This window comes from Panthera tigris, chromosome D1, assembly GCF_018350195.1.
Source record: "Panthera tigris isolate Pti1 chromosome D1, P.tigris_Pti1_mat1.1, whole genome shotgun sequence".
In the NCBI taxonomy this organism is placed as follows: domain Eukaryota; kingdom Metazoa; phylum Chordata; class Mammalia; order Carnivora; family Felidae; genus Panthera; species Panthera tigris.
The window spans coordinates 61578579-61604563 of record NC_056669.1 but is presented as its reverse complement, the minus strand read 5'-3'; the positions used below and the strand labels follow the sequence as shown (position 1 = coordinate 61604563).

Genomic DNA, 25985 nt, shown 5'->3' with positions numbered 1-25985 from the left:
GAGTCTTCTTGAGCATATGAAAGTCCTTTTGGAAACTTCCCCCTGACTTTACCTCCCCCAACTGCCAAGTATATAATCAATCACTCCTCATAACTCCAGGGCAACTTTTTCTGCCCATAGTTTCTGTCTTTGTGCCTTACTTTTTGTTTAAAATTTTTAAATGTTTATTCTTGAGAGAGAGAGAGAGAGAGAGAGAGGGAGAGAGAGAGCATGAGCAGGGTAGGGGCAGAGAGACAGAGAGGGAGGCACAGAATCCAAAGCAGGTGCCAGACTCTGAGCTGTCAGCACAGAGCCCGATGCGGGGCTCAAACTCATGAACTGTGAGATCATGACCTGAGATGAAGTCGGATACTTAACTGACTGAGCCACCCAGGTGCCCCACGTCCCTGTACTTTAATAAAACCCCCTTTTTGCACCAAAGACATCTCAAGAATTCTTCCTTGACCTTGGGCTCTAAACCCCAACACATTTCCACATCAGAAAGCACTGAGAATTTCTCTAGAGGATCACAAACACACTATATATTTACAAGTGTGAACAGTGAGAGGAAGCAATTGGATTGGCTTTCCTAGATCCCTCTGGAAAAATGATAATGAGGTCTCCTCATTTCCTTTTCTGTCCTGAAGCGGGGCAGAGACATCATCTGCTGTCCCTGACTACAGAAGTGACCCAGATGAGGCTATCAAAAGGATTGCCTGATACACTTTGGACACTTGTAATTTCATAATTTTGCACATACTTTCGTTATTATGATCCTATGAGTTTTCTGCTACTTCTAGAAGATATTTTTGTATTTCCCCAGATTACTCATTGTAGCAATAGGGTGATAGGAAAAGAGGTCGAAGGGAAAATTTAGAAGATCAATTTCCTCCAGTTTCCATGGATGAGTGCTGATAGAGATGTGTGAATGCACGCACACACACACACACACACACACACACAGGTTCTAGAAATATTCACCTTGGAATCCCTTGTGTTATCAAAGGTCATCCAGAGATGAAGCAGATGGGGATTTTGTGGACAAGCAGAAATGAGAGCAGATCCTGTTTAACCAACAGCCCACTTTTTCTCTCTGTAGCTCTGAACGTAGTCAAGAAAGAGTTGGAAATGAAAATGCTAAAAGACACAGGGATCCCACCAAGCCTCAAATGGACATCCACTGCAGAGATAACTCCCCTCCTATCTCACTGAAGGAGGAAAGCAGGATTTCCCTCTTCCTGAGAACTTTCAAGTCACTGCAAAAGGAAAGTTGACCAGGCAAGCAAAACACTTACCTACACCATTGCTTAGAAATCCCATGATTGTACTTCTTGTACTGTATCACTGTGAATAATAACTTTTAAAGCTGGGCCAACATCTCAAATGAATATTTAACTTCAATGAAACAGAATTACTGCAGAAAAAATTTTAAAAAAAGACTAGGTACCTATGCAAAAAAAATTAATTTATTTTACAATCAGCTAAAATTTAAAGAAAATTGAAATTCTTTAATGAAGTTATTTTATTTCTTAAAACAAAACGAAGGTACTAATGTTGAAAGAAAGCTAATATGTATTCTTAAGATCATTTATTTTGGTCACAGTGAGAGGGAGCCAAAAAATGAATAGACACCTTATTGGATCCTGCTTATGTACTAGAAAACATTCTGTTTGTTAATTTTCACAATTCTACATCAGGTACTTTTTTTTTTCTTTTCTTTTTACAAATGAGAAAACTGAATCCCACAGAATTTCATGAGACACTGACACAGCTTATATTTTTTAGGAATTAGTACAGCAATTATTTATAATATTTATTAATAATTTGAGACACTTAGATGCTTTATTTTTATTTTTTAATGTTTTGTTTATTTTTAATTTTTTTTGAGAGAGAGGGAGACACAGAATCTGAAGCAGGCTCTAGGCTCTGAGCTGTCAGCACAGCGCCCGACGAAGGGCTCAAACCCACAAACTGCAACATCATGACCTGAGCCAAAGTCGGACGCTTAAGCAACTGAGCCACCCAGGTGCCCCTAGATGCTTTATTTTTAATGATATTTATTTTCTCACAATGATCCTAAGTACAGTGCAGTTTTCACACCAAGCTTATTTTAAGAAAATAAACACAACATTAATGTATGTTATTCAAGGTTGCATTTGCTATGTGTGGAGAGAGGACAGGAACTCAGACACGCTGAACATAAACTTCCGTTCTTACTATTTATGATATTTTCTCATTTTCTCCCGAACTCTTTGATGAGTAAGAGGCATCATGAGAACACTGACACACCACTAAGGGTTCAGTCTTTAGTGAATAATTCCTACACTTAGGTCTTTGATAATACATCAAAATTGTTGAAAAGATTTCCTTCATCTTTTTAGTCATGACAGAGGAAATGGGATTGTAACAATCTGGCAGAGTTGTTCCGTCAATAATGATCTTTCTTTATGAAGCATCAGCCCTTTTTTTTCCGTTGGGACTATGGAAAATTATGAACAGAGATTCTTTCCTAATGCAAACATCATACTGGGAAAAACATTATTCAAGGCAAACTGTACACCCTGCTGATGAATGAAGGTGTTCACGTAAAGAAAAGGGAGGCAGCAAGGGACACATGGTGAGACAGACTCAATGCATTAGGTGTACCCAAGGCAAGCACAACTACAAAGAAATAAGTAGGGGTGTAAGAAGGTTCAAGAGCTTGGCGAGCACAGAGTCATGGGGGTCAGTATATTTCCCAGGGTTGAAATACAGAAAAGCTTTCTGAGAAAAGGAACATGAAGAGAATTTATAGATGAGAAACCTATGGTTTGTGACATTGAAAAAGGAGACGGTGCCAGCCTTGTAGTCTAGGAAAACTCCAACACAATGGGAGGAACAGGCAAGGCCAGGATTAAGATGAAGGGGTCAGAGAAGGAGGACTCCTCAAAAGCATGATATTCAAGTTGATTCTGTAACCCTTTAACGCAGTAGCCATATTAGGTTGATACCCAGAGTAAACATGTTGGTAATTTTAAGTACGTCTGACATGAAATTTCATATTGGATTCTGGGCATGTTCTATCATATACCCCCCAAGATCAAACTCCCAGTAATGTTTCCCCGAACTGATAACCAGGGAGCCCGGGACACCATAATCGCTGTTACATGCATTATTTGATTTCCAACAGCACATATATCTCATTGGTCTTCGTCCCGTAGAAATGCCAAAATACGTCGTATTTTGGGGTCAGTGTGGAATCACGTGAGCTGCAAAAAAAGTACAGGGTTGGGTGAGGGATATGACGTAGCTTTATTTGTGACCCTGTGAGAGGGATCTGATCTTGGGAATAACTGGAGTGGGAACTATGAAAAATCTGTCTTCGGGGACAGGTATAACACTGAAGAAGCACAATATGTATGTTATGTGTTACAAGGGAAAATATGGGTCTCAGAACATAAGACCTACTAGGAATGAAAAATTCTGAAAGATGGTAAGTACAAGGTGGCGTGATGATACTGATATCTCCTTACCTTGCTAGTGCTAAACATGTGTCGGCTCTCAAAAAACAAAAAACAAAACAAAACAAAACCCCATAATCAACATAAGCAAGGGAGGCAGCCCTGAAATCTCTTTCCCCTGAAGATCAGGGGAAAGACTGGGGATGTTGGTGAGATAGTGAACTGGTGAAGGAGAGTATGAACCAGACACCCAATGAAATATGACCATATCATCAGCACAGGACATCCAGTATCCTTTGTCTTCTCTCTCCATACCCAGAAATTGTGCCCTTTTCCCCATTTAGCCCCTGCCATCACAAGACTCCCACAGCCACCCACTTGCTCTAACACTCCTCACCTTTTTTAAAGGCTTGTATTATCTCTTTCAGATCAAGAGCTCGGAATGTGTTCCTTTGTCCCTTGAGAAAAGTTTTTGGTTTCTTCAGACTCAAGACCCTGCTCCTAGGGATGACAAAAATTGAACCCCACACTTCTGACTTTTTGTCCCTCCACACAACTTTTTATCTTCACCCCATTGAAGCGCTTGAACCCTGAATACCCTGAGAAAGAACAGGAAACTTGTGACCTTAGAGTCAGGGAAAAGTGTTCACACCTACCCTCTCTCAGTTGCCTTCTGTGTGACCTTAGGAAGGTCTTGACCTCTCAGAGGCACAGTTTCCAAAATTAAATCATGAACCTCTCCCTCTCTAAATCCTAGAAGTCATGTAAAATTACATGAAATAATGGATACAACAAAACAAAACTTTGGTACCTTTAAAAAAAACTTAAACTCTGCTTCCCAGCAGGAAAGCCCTCAGAATAACATCTGAGCTTTCAGGTTTTCTGGGAAAGTCTGCAAACACTTGGAACTTGAGCACCAAACTAACGATGGCCTGAATTTCCTGTGTTAGGAAAAAACTCGATGCTGTCACATAGGTGTGCAAAATTGAGACACAAGGATGCCACCTTTCCAATCTGGCTTCCAATGTATGAGATCAAGATGGATCACTTGTGTATACTAGGGCCAAAATATTTCTTGAGATTCGAGTCTGTTTTTGGAAATCTAAGAGCTGCATAGAAGGTCTCTTCCATTCCAAGGGCAGAAATTTAAATATAAGGGAGCTGTCTCCAACTCTGGGTGCTTGGCAGATAAAGAAGATATGACATTCCCAGGATAAGCCAAGCGCCTAAGAAATATGAGAACCTGAGTTAGATATGGGCATGCAAGGTGAATAAAAGCTATCATGTCACAAGGGTCTGCCACGCCTTAGCCTTGATACTGCTACTGACCCAAACTGTGTGACTTCCCACCACCCAAATTCTCTACCACAGAGCCTGGTCTATTCTCAACAGTTACAGAACACTCAAACCACAATTTGTGAACAGAAATTTCACATAAAACTATACATCCAAATTGTCCGGCCCTGAGAAATATTTTATTCTAACTGATCACCACAGAACTCTAATGCCTTTAAACCTCTTTCACCATCTCTGATCCCCCACACATACCTTTCCATGAGGTGATTCACATCCTAGGGAGAAAAGGGAAAACATGAGTCAAGAGGTAACAGGTCCTCCCCACTTACAAAGCATCATCACATCCCCACCAACCCTACGGTGGGAATAAAGATGGTCCCAATGTGAGAGCAAATAAGTAAAGATAAGACCCAGGCTAATCATTCCAGAAGACTCATGTGAGGTTGTCAGATTTCCTAAAAGGTAGAAACAGCTTTGAGCCTTGTGGAAGTAAAGCATGAAGCTTCTAGTATCTGGAGTGGAGACATATTTACGAGGAAAACAACAGTTCCATAATTTTTTCCCCAAGTGCATGAATGATATGAATAATGCATGGCTCTTTCATTTATTCAATAGAAACGTAAGGGGATTTGCTATTATTTGCCAAACAACAGGATAGGCTTTGGAGAATCAAAGATGAGTAAATAATATCCCTCAAGAGGTTTCCATGCCTTTGCTGAGGATACGAGCAATATATGAAGGTAGGCATTTTTCAAGTCTCTCTTCTCATTACACGCTATCTGTAAGTGACCTTGTCCACTCCCTTAAGTTCAACACACACCCATGTCCACTTAATTTCCAACCCTATGTTTTTACTCAGTTTTGTCTCTTAAACGCAGGTTAATGATTTCAGTAGTAAACAGGCCACAGAAACAAGTAGGTTAGGATGTCTAATATGTAACTTACCATTCACCAACCAAACCGTCTCCTCCCTTACACTCCATTGTTCATAAGGTTGCCAATATCCATTCACTGTCCTAAACATTACAATATTTACAACGCACTTCAGTCTCCACCAAGCAATTCAGTCCACATTCTTTGTCTAATTTTTTAAAGTTTTTATTTAATTAGTTTTAATTTTTTAAATGTTTTTGAGAGAGGGAGAGAGAGAGAGTACAGGAGAAAGGCAGAGAGAGGGAGAGAGAGAATCCCAAGGAGGCTCCATGCTGTCAGTGCAGAGCCTGACACGGGGCTCGATCTCACAAACTGAGATCATGACCTGATCTGAAATCAAGAGCTGGACATTTAACCAACTGAGACACTGAGGTGCCCCAAGTTTTTATTTAAAATTCCATTTGGTTAACATACATACATAATACATACTCATAATACATACATACATAACTCATACATAGTATGAGTTCAGTTTAGTCCACTTTCTTAAAGGTTTTAGCCATCTGATTTTCTTTATCATCACAGATATTGCTTCATTTGTTTGAACAAATATCTACCAGTATATTTGATGTCCTCTACCTCAGACTTCACGTCTCTCATGTCACCAAAAACTAGGCCAACAGGTGGGTCTACAAGGGCCATTAAAAATAAATGCTCTCTGTATTAGGGCTTTTGTGTTGTATATGACAAAAATCAAAACTAGATTAAGTAGAGAAAAGGATCTGGGGGCAGTTATAACTTTAATGAAAGCTTAATTTTGAAGCTCAAACCCTGTCATCAGGACCCTATGTCTTTCTCCAAATTCTACTTATTCCCTCTTAATTGACTTTATTCTCAGTTCATAAAGGAAACATGAATCTCCTGATATAAACTCCAGAAGAAAAAAGAACTTCTCTTCCCAATTAAAACAAAAAAAACCTCTTATGGCTGCATGGCACTGCCCTGCATTGGATCAGGTGCCCATATTAAAAGCATCACTGTAGGGGCGCCTGGGTGGCTCAGTCGGTTAAGCGTCTGACTTTGGCTCAGGTCATGATCTTGTGGTTTGTGGGTTCAAGCCCCGTGTTGGGCTCTGTGCTGACAGCTCAGAGCCTGGAGCCTGCTTCAGATTCTGTGCCTCCCTCTCTCTGCCCCTCCCATGTTCGTGCTCTGTCTCTCTATGTCTCAAAAATAAATAAACGTTAAAAAAATTGTTTAAATCATGTATCCAATAATTAAAATTGGTATTAAAATTAGTATTAATCTGAGGTAGATGATGATAGGGTAAGAGGCATGCTGTAATCACTTGAATAACCACTATGGGGGAAAAAAACTAACACTGAAACAAAACAAAACAAAACTCCCACAGAAATAGGAAAATTTAAAATTAAACTTAAAATATTTGTTTAACTCAAACAAAGCTAGTCAAGGGAAACCAGAACAATGAAAACTACAGGCAACATATGGAAAGAAAATAGCAATATGATAAATTTAAATACAACACCACCAAAAATTGCATTAAATGTTATTGTTTTAACATCCCAATTAAAAAGCAATGATTATACGGGTGCTTGGTGGCTCAGTTGGTTGAGCATCCAACTTTGGCTCAGGTCATGATCCATATTTTGGATCCAAAGACACAAATACAGTAAAAAGATAGAAAAATATATACCATGCAAGCAGTAATCACAAGATAGCTCAAGTATTTATATTAATACTAGACAAAATAGACTTTAAGACAATAAATATTATGAGAGAATGAGAGGGAAGTTTCAGAATGATAAAAGGTTCAGTATGTCAAGAAAGGATATAACAATTATAAACGTATGTGTACCTAACAGCAGAGCTTCAAAATACACAAAGCAAAACTGAAAGGATTAAACAAAAATAGACAATTTAGTAGTTGTAGATTTCAATAGCTCACTCTCAATAACTGACAGAATAACTTGTATGAAAATCTGCAGATACAGAAGACATGGATGATACTATCAACCAACTTGACCTAACTGACATCTATAGACTATTATATCTAACAAACGCAGAATATACGTTCTTCTCAAATTCATATAGAAAAAGTTTGTGGACATACACTATTTTAGTCCATGAGACAAGTATCAATACATTCAAATACTGAAATAATAAAATATGTGTTTTCTGACTGCAAAGAAATTAAATTTGAAATCTGCGGCAGAAGAAAAAGTGGGAAATCAAGTATTATTAAATTAAACGCACACTTTCTAGGGATTTACCCAAAGAATACAAAAATACAAATTCAAAGGGATACATGCACTCTAATGTAGCATTAGAGCTGCATTATCTACAATAGCCAAATTATTGTAACAGCACAAGTGTCCACTGACTGATGAATGGATAAAGATGTGATATCTATATATAACGGGATATTACTCAGCCATAAAAAAAAATGAAATCTTGTCATTTGCAACAACATGGATGGAACTAGAGAGTATTATGCTAAACGAAATAAATGCAATGCATTTATATCATTAAATACTATTATCAGAAAAGATGGTCTCAAATAAGAAATGAATGTTTCTACTTTAAGAAACTAGAAAAAGGATGGCAAACTAAACCCAACACACACATACTCGCATTCATGCGTGCATACACATACATACACAAAGGAAACAATAAAGATAAAAGCAGACACAAATGACACAGAAAGGTTAAAAAAAACCCTAAAGTCAATGAAATAATAGTTGATTCTTGAAGAAAATCAAGAAAGACAAATTGACCAAAGACAACTAAATTGACCAAAAAAAAAAAAAAGAAAGAAAGAAAGAAAAAGAAAAAAGCACACCACCAAAATCAGGAATCAAAGAGGGGACATTACTGTGAGTGTTGGAAAAGCTAGAGGTATTATAAGTGATTATTATGACCACCTTTATGTCTATATATCAGGCAACTTAGAGTGGAATGATCCCTACAAAGACATATATTACAAAAACTGACTTAAGAACTTCAACAAAATGTAAATAAACCTAATACATATTTTTAAATATTATTTTAAGTCTTTTACAAAAGAAAAGCCCAGAATGAGATGGCTTCACTGGGTGAATTCTATTGAATGTTTTAAGAATAAATAATACTAGTCCTTCACCACTTACTTTTTGTTTGTTTGTTTTTCAGAAACTAGAAAAGGAGGGAGAAGAAAAATCTTAGTTCATTCTATGAGGGAAGAACAAGTCTCAGGATGTGAAGTTCATTCGTCTGTGACCAAGCTGAATCAGGAAGAGGTACCAGATAAGTCCTTAGCACTAGATCACAGATAACAGAGGCCCATAGACTATCCCTGGATACGAAGCAAATTCTCTCCACAGTCAGATTTCTGCACTGCACTTGATAAATAAATATGCAATTGTTCCTTGCTATTTATTCCTATAAGCTCTGACAGAGATGCAGGAAAGGGGTACTCTGCAGGGCCAAAGGAACCTTAGAGTCACCACCAGGAAGAGCAAAGCAACACGGGAGAGAAGGAAACTTGGTCTTCATTTTTCTCAAATCTCAGGTGCTGGCGCTTCTTCCCGAGTCTTACCTGCAGCATGTCCATTGTTGACCCCTGCAGCTGATGTTCCAGATCCGAGATGAGGTCGGTCAACAGCTGGCTGTGCTGGGCCAGTTCATCCTCAGCTTCAGCCAGGCTGCCAAGAACAGCTTTCTCCTCGTTTTCCAAATTCTGCAGCTCCCTCAGCTCCTCATACTCCAGGATGTCCTTCAGTTTTTTAAACTGTGCCTGGATACTTTGTCTCTCAGTTTGCATTTGTTTCTTCAGGAATGAGAAAGAGAGAGAGGTACCTGGGCTATCAGGCCGAGACTAGGAACCAGAAAGAGAACTCCTTTCTTTGGAAAGTTCTCACAGGGAAATGAAATAGAAGCCAGGGAGCAATTCTTGGGAAAGCTGACTTTTCCTATCATCTTTTCTCCATCACATTCCAAAATAATGGCCTCAAGTTTGCATTATTGAGGCTAACCCTGAGCCCCAATGGGATCCCTGGGAGTGACTTAGCTTTCACACAGCTGTCTAGGACAACCAAGTCTCCTCATATTATTCTTGACCCCCACCCCTTCACCCTTGGCTGAAAACTGAACGGTGCGGACAGAACCATGAGTCATTGCTAAATGTCTTCCCCTAGAAAGAGAAAAGACTCAAAATCACAACAGGAATGTAGCACAGAATTCACTAGCCATCTTCTATGTGAATACCTCCTTCTAAACATCTGTGTTCATTTATAATAGGTTCACTTCTCAGCCCGAACCCTTATCAGGGAAAGGATAAAGAAGAGGACCAATCAAATGACTTTTGGACATAGAAACTATCAGGGAACAAAAAGGAAGGAGGCTCTTTGTTAGTAAGGCCCAAGGTCCTGTCTAGATTTTTGTCAAACTCCCTCAGGAAACATCTCCCACCTTCCAGGAAGTTCTCTCTTCTCCGATACCAGCTTCCAACATCCTAGCTTCCTGCTGGTCTTCCTTCAGCTTCCATAGAGCTTCCTGGAGCTTCTTCTATGAGACAGGAATCACACCATAGTCAAGCTATGAGATTCCTCAGCATTAGCATAGGGTATAAATGAGGGGAAAAATCAGGCTGATCTCTGAAGAGACAAGAGTTTACAGAACCGGTGAAAATAGCAATTAGAATCCATGAGTTGGAAGAAAACTGGAGGTGGTGGTGAATGTGTTCTTTAAGACTCAGGTGATGGACATCACCATCCCCTTGTCAAAAGAGTGACTGATTCTCTTTGTACCAGAAGAACAAGCTGAATCCTGCAGCCAGGAAAGAAATTACATCTCAATCTACCCTACTGTTCGACTGTTCGACGGAGTGATGAGAGCCTCTCTTGGGCACGAAATCTCCACCCATCTAGCGCAAGATACAAAAGTATCTACTTTTGGTTAAACCTGTGTGGTAGGGTTACAGAAAGTTGTAATTGAATGGAATGGCCAAAAATGTTCTTTAGGCAAAAAACAAAAACAAACAAACAAAAAAACTGTCTTTCAGGTCTTGGAAGGTGAGAATAGAAAGACAAAATCACAGGCTTGGGCACAGCTCTCGGGTCTATGGTGACAAGGGAATGCAAGTTGAATACAAAGTGCTCATCAAGTATCGTTTTCTGCCCTGTATTTCCTCCATCCTGGTCTCTTACCTGGTAGTCCTGGGCCATCTCCTCCACGAGGACCGTGTGGTGACCGCGGTGCTCCTGAGACCGTTCGCAAAGCCAGCAAATGACCTTCCCATCCGTCTTACAGAAAAGCAGAAGTTTCTCTTCATGGCGCTCACAGAGATTTATCTTCTGCCCCTCCTCGGGGCTCACCTTGACCTCTCTGAGCCTCTCCACTATGTTGGCCACATGCCAGTTAGGCCGCAGCTCCCCAGTACAGTACCTGATTCGGCACACAGGGCATCTGCTTTCCCCTCCTTGGTTAGTCGTGGACTCCTTGGTCTTTGCAGTGATGCAGGCCTGGCAGAAGCTGTGGCCACAGTCTAGGCTCAGGGGCTGTGTTAGGATGTCCAGGCAGATGGGGCAGGTCACTTCCTCCTGTAAGCATTTCAGGAGTTCAGAAGCCATAGCAGCCGCTCCCTGTCCTGACTTCTGTGGCTCTTCTTGCTCACAGATCCCTGCATGATTGGGAAGGTTAAAAGGGGGCAGAATAAGAAAGGTAGGAATAAAATTACACTAATTGCGCAGAAATCGAGGACAGGCCGAAATCATATCGAAGGACAAGAAAGAAAAGGTGGAGAAACAAAAAAGGAGCGTGGGGACCTGGTAAACAGGACTTTTCTGTTTCAAGTGCATTACTCCTGGTTCATGTGACATGACAAATCCCATCTTTATCTGCGACGACTATTATTTTCCTTTTATTTTACTAAGCAAAAAGATGACCTGAGGCCTCCTCTACCAAGACCCTTGTGTGACCTACCATCTCTCTTGCTTTTTCTTTGCCATCTCCAAAACACAGCCCCACTGTAAAAAGCACCCATCCACATATGCCTTTGGGTTTTTATACCTGTCTTTCACTCAGCATGGATACTGCCCCTGACATCGGTATGACTCACTCTTACACTTCAGTAAACTCTCAACAAGTTCTCTTATCAAAAAATCCTGCTCTAACTTACAGTGTAACCATTGACATCACTTACGAGAAGTTTGCAGTGATTTCTCTTATTATGACATAATATATGACAGTATGTTTGTGTACACGGCAAAAGCAAACCCTTCATCAGACGTGTGAACAGAGGTGGTAAGTGACTTACAAAGATCATTTATCTCCAATACAGAGTTGGGATCAACTTAACGTATTCAAAGCCCTCCTACAGAGGTCTGTCCCCTATCCCAAAGAGCTCATCAAAGGCAAACAAAAGGACCCAATTAACACCCAGAACAATGGAAGGTGTGGGGATGAAGAGATCCAGACCAGCTGAGAGGTTCTGGGAAGTCCAGTGTTTATAACCAGTGAGATTTCAGCGTGGCCAGGAAATAAACCAGGGACATTAACAGGAACCTAAAGGTGTGTATGTAGGGGGAAAGTAGGGGAGATGGTATATACTCATAGGATCATATAAGTCAAATACCTGAAAAAAAAAATAGAAACACAGATGAAATGTTAGTCTTGACAAAGAAGTCTCAAAATATTGGGCAAGTTTATTCAATTAATTATCATTAATGATGAATTAAATGCCAGCAACCTGACTAATACCCATAAACACCAAAACAAGTCTAAACAGAGGGTTTAACCCAAACGAGCAAGGGGGGGGGGGGGGAGAGGGAGAGAGAGAGAGAGAGAGAGAGAGAGAGAGAGAGAGAAAGACTGAGAGAGAGGGAGAGAGAAAAAAATCAAGAAACAGACTCTTAACTATAGAGAACAAACTGATGGTTACCAGAGGGGATGTGAGTGGGGGATGGGTTAAATAGGCAAGGAGGATTAAGGAGGGCACTTGCTGTGATGAGCATAATGTGTTGTATGAAGCGCTGAATCACTATATTGTACACCTGAAACTGATATAACACTATATGTGAACCATATTGGAATTAAAATTTTTTTTTTAATTTTTTTTTTCTTTTTTAACGTTTTATTTATTTTTGAGACAGAGAGAGACAGAGCATGAACGGGGGAGGGGCAGAGAGAGAGGGAGACACAGAATCGGAAGCAGGCTCCAGACTCCAAGCCATCAGCCCAGAGCCCGATGCGGGGCTCGAACTCACGGACCGCGAGATCGTGACCTGAGCCGAAGTCGGACGCTTAACCGACTGAGCCACCCAGGCGCCCCTGGAATTAAAATTTTTAAAAACAGAGGGTTTAAACCACTATGGACTTGGCATTCATAAATTAAATAATAGACCACACACATATACACACACACACATACACAGCGTGTGCAAGAAGATGTGGAAAACACTACTAGAGAGATGCACATACTGTTGGGAAAACAAATAATGGGGTAAATAAAGGGTTATCCAAGAATTCCAACTTGAAAACAGAAGGGTTGAATTGAAAGCTGAAGAAAATGAAGGAAAGATGGGATGAGACAGGAGACACAATGTACTGGGTAGAGGAAGTGATCTGGTCAGAGAAAACATGTCACCTTGTATGAGTTTTAAAAGGTCAGTGTGGCTGGGGTGCAGAAAATTGCTGGGCCTTTGACATCACATGAGCCTTCAGTGGCCATCAAATAGAACACTCCCCAAATTACACAACGTTTAGGGAATCTTTTCCAAGAGCAGGGAGAAATTATCAAGGTTTTCTCATCAGAGAAGAGTAGGAGTATATTTAGCTCTGCACTCAGGCTGTGTGACAGATTAGGTGGATCCAGTGTGGAACTGGGAAGGTCAGGTGGGATGCCCACACAGCAACTCGGAGAAGGAGGATGATAGCTCGAGGGACAAGCTGATGAAGGAAATGGAGGGCAGCAAGTAAGAGTGAGAGATAAGATGAGGTAAAAGGATAGGGTTGGGAGTTGGGAACAGGGGTTAACATCAGGCTTGGGATCTTTCTTCTGGTAAAGGTAACACTGGTTTACTCTTCTGGCGGGTAGTTTCTTGTTCGTTTTTCTGGGAAACCTACCAGGTTACAATGAAGCGGAAGGTCAGCTGTCTTGCAAGTCCACAATATTAACAGCAAAAATGGCTTGATGTGTAAAGTGCATTGGGACTAGGAAGACTTTATACAGACCTTAAATGCCGGCTGGTAAGCAAAGACTCGCTTTTCACAAGGGAATTGTGACTCTTAGGGCCAAATAGGTCTTGTTTAGGCCCCTGGAAGCTGTACTCATGGGATTTCAGCAGGTAATCAGCCCTTTGTAGCACTAGGCTTATGGATGGCAGGTTCACCCACATCTACCTAGTCTGGTTTCTTAAGAAGCTGAGATACCAGGGATAAAATACCTCCTGTATCACTGTAAGGGCCATCACTGATGGCTCACCTAAAGCAGCCATGCCAGCATGCTGTGCCTCCTGTCCTCTGGCCCCCAGATAAGCTAAATGAACCTGGAGGTTTGCGTCTTGTCAGGTTGCATGGATGGAAATGGTGACCCAAAGTGGAAACTACTGCCAGTGGTCAGTCACCACAACTGCAGCTGGTGGGTGTCACACAGTGGTAGCACAATGACACTCATTCTCTGATGGCTCTGTGGCCACAGTCTAGATTCAGGGGTTCTGTCAGGAGCTCCAGGCAAACAGGGGTATGTGGCAAAAAACAGAGAAAGGGAAGATCTCAGTAATGATTAAGGTTCTGATGGCTGCCAAGGTTTGATGGTAAAGAACGATCTCCAGTATGAGACAACCGATAAGGTTTCCCTTTGCTCCACACAAGGGAGGGGAAAGCTATGAAGGCAGCATGGAGATAAATTTAAATCTACTAAAACTGTCCACTCATGCCACGTTCATCATGCATAAAGGAAACCTGATGAGAATAAGGCAGCCATGCCCTGCAAATATAATCCAGCTAATGGTAAAGATACCGAAAATAGTTCAAAGACCATATGAAGTAAGCCCCCAGCTGGAGAGACCATGGGTCAGATGAGGCTCTGACAAACAGGAAGATGAGAGGTAGGTATCTTATCAGAGGTAGATATTATATTATATGTACCTATTACATAATAAAATCTACCCCTATTACATGATAATATCTAGCCAAGCTATGTTATGAACATGGAGTGAGGCCTCCAATTATTTCTCATCCCATTCAAGATACAACCAGTGCAGAGAAGCATCAAGAGCCTTCTACGGGAAGGAGTAACAGCGAATGCATCCTGCTGTAGGGCTGTGGGGTTTATTGTCACACTAGGGCTATAAGGAGCTAATGACAAAGCAGCTGCTGTCACCACTGACACAGGAGGAGGAATGGGCAAAGGGGCTGGAGTTGCCATACATGGGGGAGGAGCTCACTGCTACTTAAGCCGTGACCCAAGGGCTCTGTGGCAATCTGGGAGATAGATACGGGAACATGAGTGGTATCTGCCTGACAGAACTCCCGGGTCAGCTGGCTGCCACAGGTGTCAGGACCCTACTCATGGGTCTTCTCCATACATCTGAGCTCGTGAGAATGCAAACTCGACGTGTTCCAGAGGCGAGAGCTAAGGACAAGCAAAAGGACATAAAAAGACAATTAACTATGTAAAAGTCCAAACAGTAAAGATACACACAAAATTTGATTCTTTTGTGACTAAACCAAACTGTTTCTCTAAGTATGATGAAGCCACGAGTTATGGACATATATGGGAAAGAGTCACTTTGCCTAAGTAGAATGGGAAAAGAAAATTGTGCTGTTTCATTTGCCAGGTAGTCATCTAATACTATTTAATATGAACTCCTTATAAAACTAGCAAAATGAAAAAGGAAGCAGAAAAGTAAACAAATCGATTCTAAAACCCTGTGATCATTGGCATGACAAGAGGTGTACTATTTGAGTTCAGAAGTCAGGTGCCAGTCACTGACCAGTGGCTGAGAGGGGCACAAGGAATATGCAGCAGAGGTAATAACCTCCAAAATCAGCTTTGATGAAGTGACGTTTGGTCAGATGAAGTAAAGTCAGGGAGGGTGGGAGAAGAGATCTGACGTGAAGGGTGTCCCCCATCCCGCTGTAAGGGGGATGCAGCTGTACCTCCTATGGGAAGGGGGTGGAGTAAACAGAGGCTCCCCTGCTGTAAACTCCCTTCCCTCCTGGCTCTCAGGATTCTCTAACATACTTCTTCCCACATCTTTTTACATCGTTAACACCAATCAAACTCATTCTGTTTATTAAAAGTTAGAAAAGACCCCACATCTGGAGAATGTTCCCCTCACTCCTGATCTCTCAGGCAACCTGTTTCCGAGGCAGATATGGCCCGGGAGAAGGATGAGTAAGGTTGGTGATTCTCAAGGACCTTCTAGACGAGTTCACAGATGAAGGCTGCAGGGCCTGCCGGTTATCACCCCACCAAGCTCCTAGGCACAGACAGGCCAAGGTAGAATTTATCTAGAGTCATGCAGAAATACTTTATTGTTAGGCGATAGGCATTCAAACGTTAAGATTCAAAGATCCTTCTGCCTTCGCTCTTGCTGTGGAGAGCAGTAACTTTCTACCTCTGAAAAATGGAGGACTCTGGCTTGTCCTCAGCAAGGTGCAATTCACACTTGCAGAATGGGAAGGAGAATCTCCACGGTAGACTCTGCCTGGAGAAATGAAGGTTCCTTCCAAGAAAGAACAAAGCCCTTCCATTCCAGTCTTCACAGCTCCCTTCTTTGAGGACTGCGCCTCCTCCAGCCGGCCTTCCCCACCCTCCCTGCCCCCCACACCCCCTCCCCTACTTGCACCCCTACCGGGCACTCTCAGCAGGAAGGCTGCAAACTGGGCGTTGCCCCGCCCTTCACAGCAGCTGCGAGACCCCACGTTAGACTCACCCCAAAATTCGGTTCTTCTCCCCACCTCTGCCCTCCGCAAACTACTGCACACAGCTTCCGACACCAGGGGAGAAGTCGTGCCTCCCCGAAGAAGAGTAGAGGCAGACGTGGTCAGGATCCTGTCCCCAAACCAGGCGCTAATCTCCGCTGAGACCCGGAGGAGCAAAGTGAAAACGGAAGTTGAATTCTTGGGGGAAGGCAGGACAGGAGGAGAGGCCACCGACCAATGGGAGGCCTCCGCATAGGAACCCCCGCCCCCCCCCCTCGCCCCCCAGGAAAATGACCAGGCTTCCGAGCCGCGGCCGGATGGGCCCGGGATTGCGCTCCTCCTGCTCCCGTGCTTTATCAGGGTTAAGGCGGCCTTTGGAGAAGGAGGCTTACCCGAGCAGTGTAACTTCACACACACCCGCGTTTCCTTTTTCCGCTACAAATGAGCTGTCATGGGGAGGGAATAAAATTCCTCCTTTCCCACAAGGAAGACTCGCACTTGAGGCTGGCCTGGGGCGGCCACATGGGCAGGCTGTCTACAGTTTCGCATCCCCCCGCTGGGGTCTGTGAATCTGACCGGTGTGTGTCCTCATCGGCGTGTGAGAGGGCAGGACTGTGCAAATCTGGCATTACCTCACTCAGGTGGTCAGTCAGGGGCTGTCACAGAGTGGTAGCACAGCGAAGCTGACCTTCAGATTGTGGATTCAAGACGGCCAACAATGACGCTTTTTCTACGGAGGCTGGGAAGATGGAGCTGTTTCAAGTGTCACGTTGGGCAACGCATCTAATACTTTTCAGCATATAATCTCTAAAATCCTAGCATAATAAAAACGAAGCAGGAAAATAATCGTGAAGGTTAATGTCATGTGTCAACTTGACTGGCCCCGAGGTGCCCAGATTAAACATTTCTGGGTCTGTCTGGGAAGTGGTTGTTTCTAGATGAGATTATCATTCAAATCTGTCGACTCAGGTTGTCTTCACCAGTGTTGTTGGACATCATTTAATTTGTTGCGGGGCCTGAGAAGAAAAAGGGATTCATCCCTTTTATTTCCTGCCTGCCTGCCTGCTTGAGCTGGGATACAGGTCCTCTCCTGTCCTTGGACTGGAATTTACACCATTACCCACCCCAGATCTCGAGCCTTTGGTCTCGGACTGACTTACACCACCAGCTTTCCTAGGTCTCCACTTCGCAGCCACCAGATCCTGGAACTTCTCAGCCCCAAATAATCATGTGAGCCAATTCCTCATAATAAATCTCCTTCATATTGGTTCTGTTTCTCTGGAGAACCCTGACTAACAATTCTGAAATTCTATGTCAAGTGGCATCGGTGGTGAAGTGTGATAATGACAATGATAACGAAACAGGGGAGCTGTGCAGTTTCAAAGAACGCATGCCAAACAGTGATGTAGGAGAGCCAACTGTACAAGGAGGGTGTTGTAAGGGTGATAATGTTTAACATTTTTTTTAAATTTATTTTTAAAGGAGAGAGAGACAGAGTGCAAGCAGAGGAGGGGCAGAGAGAGAGGGAGACACAGAATCTGAAGCAGGCTCCAGGCTCTGAACTGTCAGCACAGAGGCAGAGGCAGACAGAAGGCTCGAACCCAGGAACGATGAGATCATGACCTGAGCTGAAGTCAGACGCTTAGCTGACTGACTGAGCCATCAGGTGCCCCTGATAATGTTTAAAAAGTCAACTTTAATCCCAAAAGACCTGGTCAGATAAGAGGAAGTCACTGTAAAAAAAAAAAAAAAGGAGTTTTGATGGGATCTGCAGTCTGAATGAGTCAGTCTGGAGTGTAGCTGTCATTCACAGGAGGAAAGGTAGTTAAAATAAAGAAGCTTTCCTACTCTCGCTTTTCTCATGGGTCTTAGGATATTGTTAACATGCCCCTTCTTCTGATGTCCTTTCATATTATTTAACACCAAACAAGCATCTCATTTTGTTTTATTAACAGTCGTCAAGATGCCCCTTATGGAAATCCTTCCTATGTGCTCTGGCTGATCTCCCAGGTGAGCTCAGTTTCTGGGTGGCAGCAATGACCCAAGGAGAAGGATGAGCAAAGTTAGTAATTTTGTGTGTGTGAGCTGCTGGAGATCTCGGAGTTTGAATTTGGAAAACTTGTAGAACTAGAAAACACCAAAGAAGCTGTAGAGGGACTGACTGTCACACCATTAAGGTTCCCAGACCCAGGGACAGGGTGCTAGGAATTTATGTGGAGAGCACTGCAGAAATCCTACATGATTAATACTGACAGGCGTTAAATTGTTAAGCTTCAAAGAACTTTCTGACTTTACCCTACTGTCTTCCTCATAGCATCTTTTGCATCCCTGAGCAAAACCAGGCCTCTCTCTCTCTTCTGTTCCACTCAGTGCACAACTGGTCCAGAGTCCTGGGCCATGGCCCACAGAGATGCCATAAGTTCTTTATCTAGGGCTTCCTTTGGTTGAATTTCTCTCTGGCAGTCCTTGCTGAAACAAGGGTTACTTCTGGAGGTGAGGACTCAGCCACTATACCTTGAGTTAGAAAATGAATATGCAGGGCGCCTGGGTGGATCAGTCAGGTGAGCGCTGATTTCAAGGTTCATGGGTTTGAGCCAGGCATTGGGCTCTGTGCTGACAGCTTGGAGCCCGGAGCCCACTTCGGATTCTGTGTCTCCCTCTCTCTCTCTGCCCCTGCCCCGCTTGTGCTCTCTCTCTCTGTCTCTCAAAAATAAACATTAAAAAATTAGGGGAGCCCGCGTGGCTCAGTCGGTTAAGCATCAGACTTCAGCTCGGGCCATGATCTCATGGTCTGTGACTTTGAGCCTCGCATCAGGCTCTATGCTGACAGCTCAAAACCTGGAGCCTGCTTTGGATTCTGTGCCTCCCTCTCTCTCTGTCTTTCTCTCTCTGCCCCTCCCCGGCTTGTGCTCTGTTTCTCTATCAAAAAAAAAATAAATAAATAAACATTAAAAAAAATTAATTGAATATGCAGAAGTGCAAAGCAACAGAGAGAAATGCAACAGGAAACCTACTGTATTACTGATATTATCAGTGGCAATATCAGTGGCCACCCCCAACTTCAAGTTTCATGAGGTTAGGCAGGGACCTTCCCTATTTTGTTGCTTATTGCCTCAGATCTATTAGAAGTCATTTCATATAAAGAATGATAAATAGATAGATACACAGATATATAATTTTAAAAATATTTTTAATTGAATGGAACATCTTGATGATAAATCATGCTTCTATACACTGTTCTTGCTCTGAACACAGTTGCTGCCACATCATAGAATTCAGTTACTCTTCTGGTATCAATAACATATATTGGATTCCCCTTTGATCATTTTTTATTGAAGTATAATTGACATGCATTATATTAGTTTAGGTGTACAACATAATGTTTCAACATTTGTACACATTGTGAAATGTTCACCACAATAAATCAAGTTCCTATCTATCACCATAGGGAATCAAGAAAATGTTTTCTTTCCTGTGATGAGAACGTTTAAGATTTACTTTTGTAGCAACTTTCAAATTTGCAACACAGTATTATTTGCTATAGTCATCAGGCTGTATGTTACATGAGTTATTTTATAAGTGGAAGTCTTTACCTCTTGATCCCCTTCATCCATTTTGCCCACCTCCAAACCCCCATCTCTAGCAACCACCAATCTGATCTCTGTATCTATGAATTTTGTTTTATTTGCTTGTTTGGTTTTTTAGATTACACATATAAGTGAAAACATATGGTATTTGTCTTTCTCTGTCTAAATTCACTTAGCATTACACCCTCAAGGCCCATCTGTGTTGTTGAATGTCAAGATTGCATTCTTTTTTATGGCTGAGTAGTATTCCATTGCATATATCTCACATCTTTTTTATCCATTCATCCATTGACGGGCTCTGGGTTTGTTTCCACATTTGACAAATTTTAATCAATTTTTCACATCTCCTCTTTTCTTCCTATGGTTTACGTGGATTGGTGTTTTATCTGTTTCCACCGATATACTTTAACCACGTTAACTTTTGCTTTATTTACCCTAAAATTTTCTCAAATGCAAAAAGTATTAAAAATCCACGGGCCAAAGGGGGAGATATTTCATTAGATTCCTCTGCAAGCAGGAGATGTAATGACTGGAGGGGAAATACAGAGCCCTAAGAAAGATTTCTTTTTCCCGGTAACTCAGAAGATAATAAGCTGGAATGTGGAACATAGACACGTACTCCGCTCTGGTGAGAAAATATGTTTGGTGGGAGAAGCATAGTAAATTCAGATGTTCTGCTTGCCCAAGTTTTCAGGTATCTTGACAGGACCTGACCTCGCCACTGATTTCTCTCAGCTGCAAAGCTAATGTTTCCTAAGAATGTCTCAAGATACTGACCATGGATGTGGGGTCATTTCAGAGATTCAGATGAAGAGGAGTAAAACCATGGATATTGGATCTGTGCAAGGATTGGCAAAGGAAGAAGTACTGGGTAGAGAAGAGGTCCTTGGGTGAGGAAGCTCATTTCTTGTGAACACTGCAATCAATACCACTATGCTGCACTCGTCACACAGCGAGACTCTGAGCTCTCCAGTCCCCTCCAGTTTTAACCAGATATACGTAAAAACACATCTATTCCTACTATGTCTGCATTAACCATCCTACTCCATCCCATTATTCCCTTTCTGAAATATGTGGGAATGCAAAATGGTATAACCACTTTGAACAAAATCTGGAAGTTTGTATAAAAAAGAAAAAAAATACTAAAATTCAACAATTGAACTTATAGCTTAGGATACCCAGGACAAACAAAACTTGTTCTGTTTCCACAAACAGAGGTATTTATTCTAACAAAACAGTACCTGTTACCTATGCGTCAACACTATGAACCTTGAACAATTGTAAGAACAAAACAAAAAACATGAAGGCACTAGAGAGTGACAAACACTAGAATCTACAGTGTAATCGACCATGGGAAGAAGGGAATACTACTGGAGGAGTTTCCTGGTTTTGTGGGTTTTTATTTGAAAGCAAACCTCAATTAGTAGTAAGTAGGACATTAAAACTCAGCAACATACAGACTTATTAACTTGAAGAGCAAGAAGAATAATTTGAGGATATACCTGCAGCTGAAAAATGGCAAAAGAATGTCTGTAAAAGAGAGATCCAGAGAAGGAAATCCCAAACTGTACGTACACACTCAGCAACAATCAGAACTACACATGTTTGAGACAGATACCAAGTAGCCCAAATAGAGCTACAAGAACTGACTAGAGATTTCACCTGCTGCAAAATGCAGGGCAGAATTTAGGACTTGAGTTCAACCAAGTTAACTACCTGAAGAAAAAAATATTCTTCAGAAAAATTAACAGAATCCAGAGTCTTTACATCCCATTCACAATTCCCCTGGGGGAATTTTAGGTACATGTTAAAATTGTTTAACATACAAAGAAAATAGAAAACATGGTCCATACTCAAGAGCAAAAGCAATCAATAGAGATCAACTCCAAGATAATCCAGATATCATATTTACAAGGATTTACAACAAAAAAAGACAAGGACTTAACAGCAGTCCTTAAATCTAAGGTTAAGGTTATGAAAGAAAATATGGTTGTACTAATGAGCAAATAGGAAATGTCAAAAGACAAATAAAAATAGTTTTGTTAGTTGAAATTCTAAAACTAAAAGCCATAATCACTCAAAAAATAATGTAGGACTGGCTTAAGAGAAATTCAGGATCACAAAAGAAAGACTAAGTGAACTTCAAAGTAGATTAATACAAATTATCCAATATGAAAACAATGAACAGAGCCTCAATAATCTGTGAAAAAAAAATATCAAGGTACTGACATAGGCTTAAACCACAGAACAACTACTAAAATACAACAATAACAAAACTATAAAGGTAGTTGAATTAAATGAGAAACAAAAAGGTAAAAAGTGCACATTCATTTTACATACATGCAGAAAAGCATGCACAAAGACATTCTAAAATAAAAGGAGAAAGGATGGAAGCGGGTAAGCTCAGGTGTAGATGAGCCCAGGACAAGAGGTGCCACACAGAAGTGGATGAGAGACTAAGAAGGTTCAGGAGCTCGGTGGGCACAGGGTGATGGGGCCTGGACAGTTCAAAGGATTAAAATATGGATAAGCAGTCTGAGAAAAGCAACATTTAGAAAATTTGTAGATGAGTGATCCATGGTTTGTGACATTGAAAAATGAGACAATGCCTGCTTCATAGTCTAGGAAAACCCCAACATGACAGGGAGGAACAGCCATGGAAAGAGTCAAGACCTTGGGATCAGATGTGTAAGACTCCTCAAAGGCTTTATACTCAAATTTATTCTGTAACCCAATAACCCAGTAGCCAAATTGAGGTTTGTATCTGGAGAAGACATTTTGATAATCTGTGCCTTGTCTAACAGCATATTTTATATTACGGAAACATGTTCTACAGTATACTCCTAGGATCCAAGCAGTCTTCTTGGACACATCTATTTCCCAGTAATGTTTCCCTGAAGAGAAGTTTTGGGAGCCCAAGATACCATAATTATAAAATTTAACAGGCCAAATTGGCATAGGTATTACTTGTCTCTGATCTTCTGAAAGGACAAGGTTTAAATTTAGGTTGATTGGATTCAGTGTGATGTCCACTGTAGGGAAAAAAAAAATTATAAGATCAGGTAAGATATATGAGATAGATTTATCTAGTGAAGAGGGACCATGGGAAGAGACCAGGTAGAGCTTGTATTATGGGTTGGGGAAGGGGGCAAAACACTGGAGAAATGTATTTATATATATATATAATATATATATTATATATATATATATATTTATATATAATATATATATTATATATATATATTTATATATATATATATATATAGAGAGAGAGAGAGAGAGAAATATATATTATATATATTATACTAAATATATATAGAGAAATATATAATATTATATATATTATACACATATATAATATATATAAACACATGGGGCTAAGATCATGAGATCTCTGAAATCACAAAAAAATTCTTTAAAGTAAGCTTCACACCCAGCACAGAGCCCAACATGGGACTTGAACTCACGACCCTGAGATCAAGACCTGAGCTGAGATTAAGAGTTGGACGCTTAACTGACTGAGCCACCCAGGTGCCCTGAAATCACAAATTTCTGAAAGGGGATCAGAACCCAGGGATTTGAAGAACCAGTAACTTCTTACCCCAGTAGCACTGGACATGTGTTAGCTCTGAAATGATAAAAGATTCAATGATGTTGATTAGAAGCAAATGATTAAGCACCAATACCTATCTCTTCTCCAAAGAAGGGCCAGCAGACGGGAGCCCTGGTAGACCATAAACTGGTAATTGAGATGATGAACTGGACACCTAGCTATTCCCCCTTAGATATAACCACATCTCCTAAAGCAATATCCCTCCTTCTCTGAAAACCCTCCTTTCTATCCTCTCTTTGAAACTATACCAGCTCCCCAGTTAAGTCTCTGACACCACAGGGCTCCCATACCCGCCCTCCTGTCCTGGCTCTCCTCACCTCTATGTATGCGCAGCATTGCCCTCAGATCTGGAGCATGGAATGAACTCTTCAGTCTTCTTGAAACAGTTTTTGGCTTCCTTAGTGTCCAGATCTCACTCCTAGGCATGACAAAAAAATGTTGTTCCTGTATCTCTTTCCTTGTATCCTAACAACACAGCTGCCTTCCTCTCTCCTTCCATGCCACTGATGCACTTGATCCCTCCTCCCTCAGAAGCCTGATCTGGGGGGAAGGGAGAATCCTGATGCTGGAGCCAGAAGCAATGTGCTCATGTCTCCCTTCCCATTTGCCATCTGTGTGACCTTGGGAAGGTTTTCATCTCAAAGAAACAGTTTCTTCCTCTAAAAATGGAATAATTAACCCTTTTCTTGATACCTCGTGGACATAATAGAAAATTTGATGAAATAATGTATAGAAAAAGCCTTAGCTACCTCTAAAAAAGGTAGGCAATATGTCGGAAATTCATCACAGTGGGTCTTTCATGGAGAGTTCATAGATGTGTGCTCCCAGGCAGATAGATCAGTAGTGAGGCTGAGGATCCTATCTATGATGTGAGATCCATAGGTCTCTTTTTGAGAGCCTGTGAACTTGTGCCTTAGTCCAAAGCCTGAACCCCAGTGGTATGACCCACAAATAACATTGGAGATTTCCGGTGTTCTGAAAAAAGTTAAAAACCCTTGGTAAAGGAGAAGTATGACCACCAAACTACAAAGGTTAGTATTTCATGTGTTTGTAAGGAATTTAATGCTGTCAGGTGGGTTGGCAACTTAAGCCACAAGAAATACACTTTCCCATATAAGCTTCTAATGTGTGTGAACGGGAAAAAATTAATTATATCACTAAGGTCAAAGTCACTAACCCTGGGGCTCATGTTTGTTTTTGGAAATCTAAAGAGAACCTTGTAAAATGACCTAATCTTTTATTTAAAAAATTTTTTTAATGTTTATTTATTTTATTTATTTATTTATTTTCAACGTTTTTTATTTATTTTTGGGACAGAGAGAGACAGAGCATGAACGGGGGAGGGGCAGAGAGAGAGGGAGACACAGAATCGGAAACAGGCTCCAGGCTCCGAGCCATCAGCCCAGAGCCTGACACGGGGCTCGAACTCACGGACCGCGAGATCGTGACCTGGCTGAAGTCGGACGCTTAACCGACTGCGCCACCCAGGCGCCCCAATGTTTATTTATTTTTGAGAGAGAGACAGACAGAACATGAGCAGAGGAGGGGCAGAGAGAGACAGAGACAGAATCCGAAGCAGGCTCCAGGCTCTGAGCTGTCAGCACAGAGCCCAATGTGGGGCTCAAACCACAAACCGTGAGATTGTGACCTGAGCCAAAGTTGGACGCTTAACCAATTGAGCCACCCAGGCTCCCCAAATGACCTAATCTTTTATATTCCCGTGTAAGCAAAGTAACTATAAAGGAACTGCCCTTATAACCTATTTTAGGACTTGATGAAGCCCTCCATGTGATAGGACAAGCACCTGTGGAGTACAGGAAGAAGAGCAAGGACAAAGTGAAGTCACAGGACTCTAATAGTGAAATCCCTGATCCTTATTACCCTGACTGGCCCTACCTCTGTGACCTCCAGCCACTGAATTCACTAGCATAGAATCTCGTCTATTTTCAATAGATAAGGAACACTTAAATCCTTGTCTATGACCAGCAATTTAAAAAATACTACATCCAAATTTCCCTGATTTGGAAGATTTTTCATTCTGATTGACCACCAGATCACTCTTATGGCTACAAACCTTTCTTCAGAACACAAAAGTACAACTCCTGGTCACCCATACGCACCATTTCATGATTCCACTCATGTCCTAGGGAGAAGAGAGAAAACATGAGTCAAGGAGTATAAAGAGTAACGCAGGATTAATGAAAGAAAAAATAGAAAAACACTAGAGAAAATCAGGGAAATCAAAAGTGAACTATTTAAAAATATCAACACATT

General features: G+C 41.5%; 1 protein-coding gene and 1 pseudogene across 4 annotated transcripts in view; both read right to left on the bottom strand.

The window, feature by feature from the left end:
• Nucleotides 1-2672: 2672 nt before the first annotated feature.
• Nucleotides 2673-3207, bottom strand: LOC122231465 (annotated as a pseudogene).
• Nucleotides 3141-25985, bottom strand: part of LOC102971923 (tripartite motif-containing protein 34) — a 38310-nt gene continuing 15465 nt past the window's right edge. The window contains exons 5-13 of one of the 4 annotated variants that reach the window (XM_015542100.2): nucleotides 25832-25854; nucleotides 24029-24129; nucleotides 23700-23726; nucleotides 10790-11262; nucleotides 10053-10148; nucleotides 9181-9411; nucleotides 4968-4990; nucleotides 3817-3920; nucleotides 3141-3227 (exon numbers count right to left, since the gene is read on the bottom strand). In XM_015542100.2, coding sequence (XP_015397586.1) covers nucleotides 3208-3227; nucleotides 3817-3920; nucleotides 4968-4990; nucleotides 9181-9411; nucleotides 10053-10148; nucleotides 10790-11262; nucleotides 23700-23726; nucleotides 24029-24129; nucleotides 25832-25854 — 1098 coding nt within the window. In that variant the 3' untranslated portion in view covers nucleotides 3141-3207. Of the gene's footprint in view, nucleotides 3228-3816; nucleotides 3921-4967; nucleotides 4991-9180; nucleotides 9412-10052; nucleotides 10149-10789; nucleotides 11263-16522; nucleotides 17327-20222; nucleotides 23131-23699; nucleotides 23727-24028; nucleotides 24130-25831; nucleotides 25855-25985 lie in introns of those variants that run through there. The other 3 variants (XM_007092205.3, XM_042959563.1, XM_042959562.1) reach the window with 3 other exon arrangements.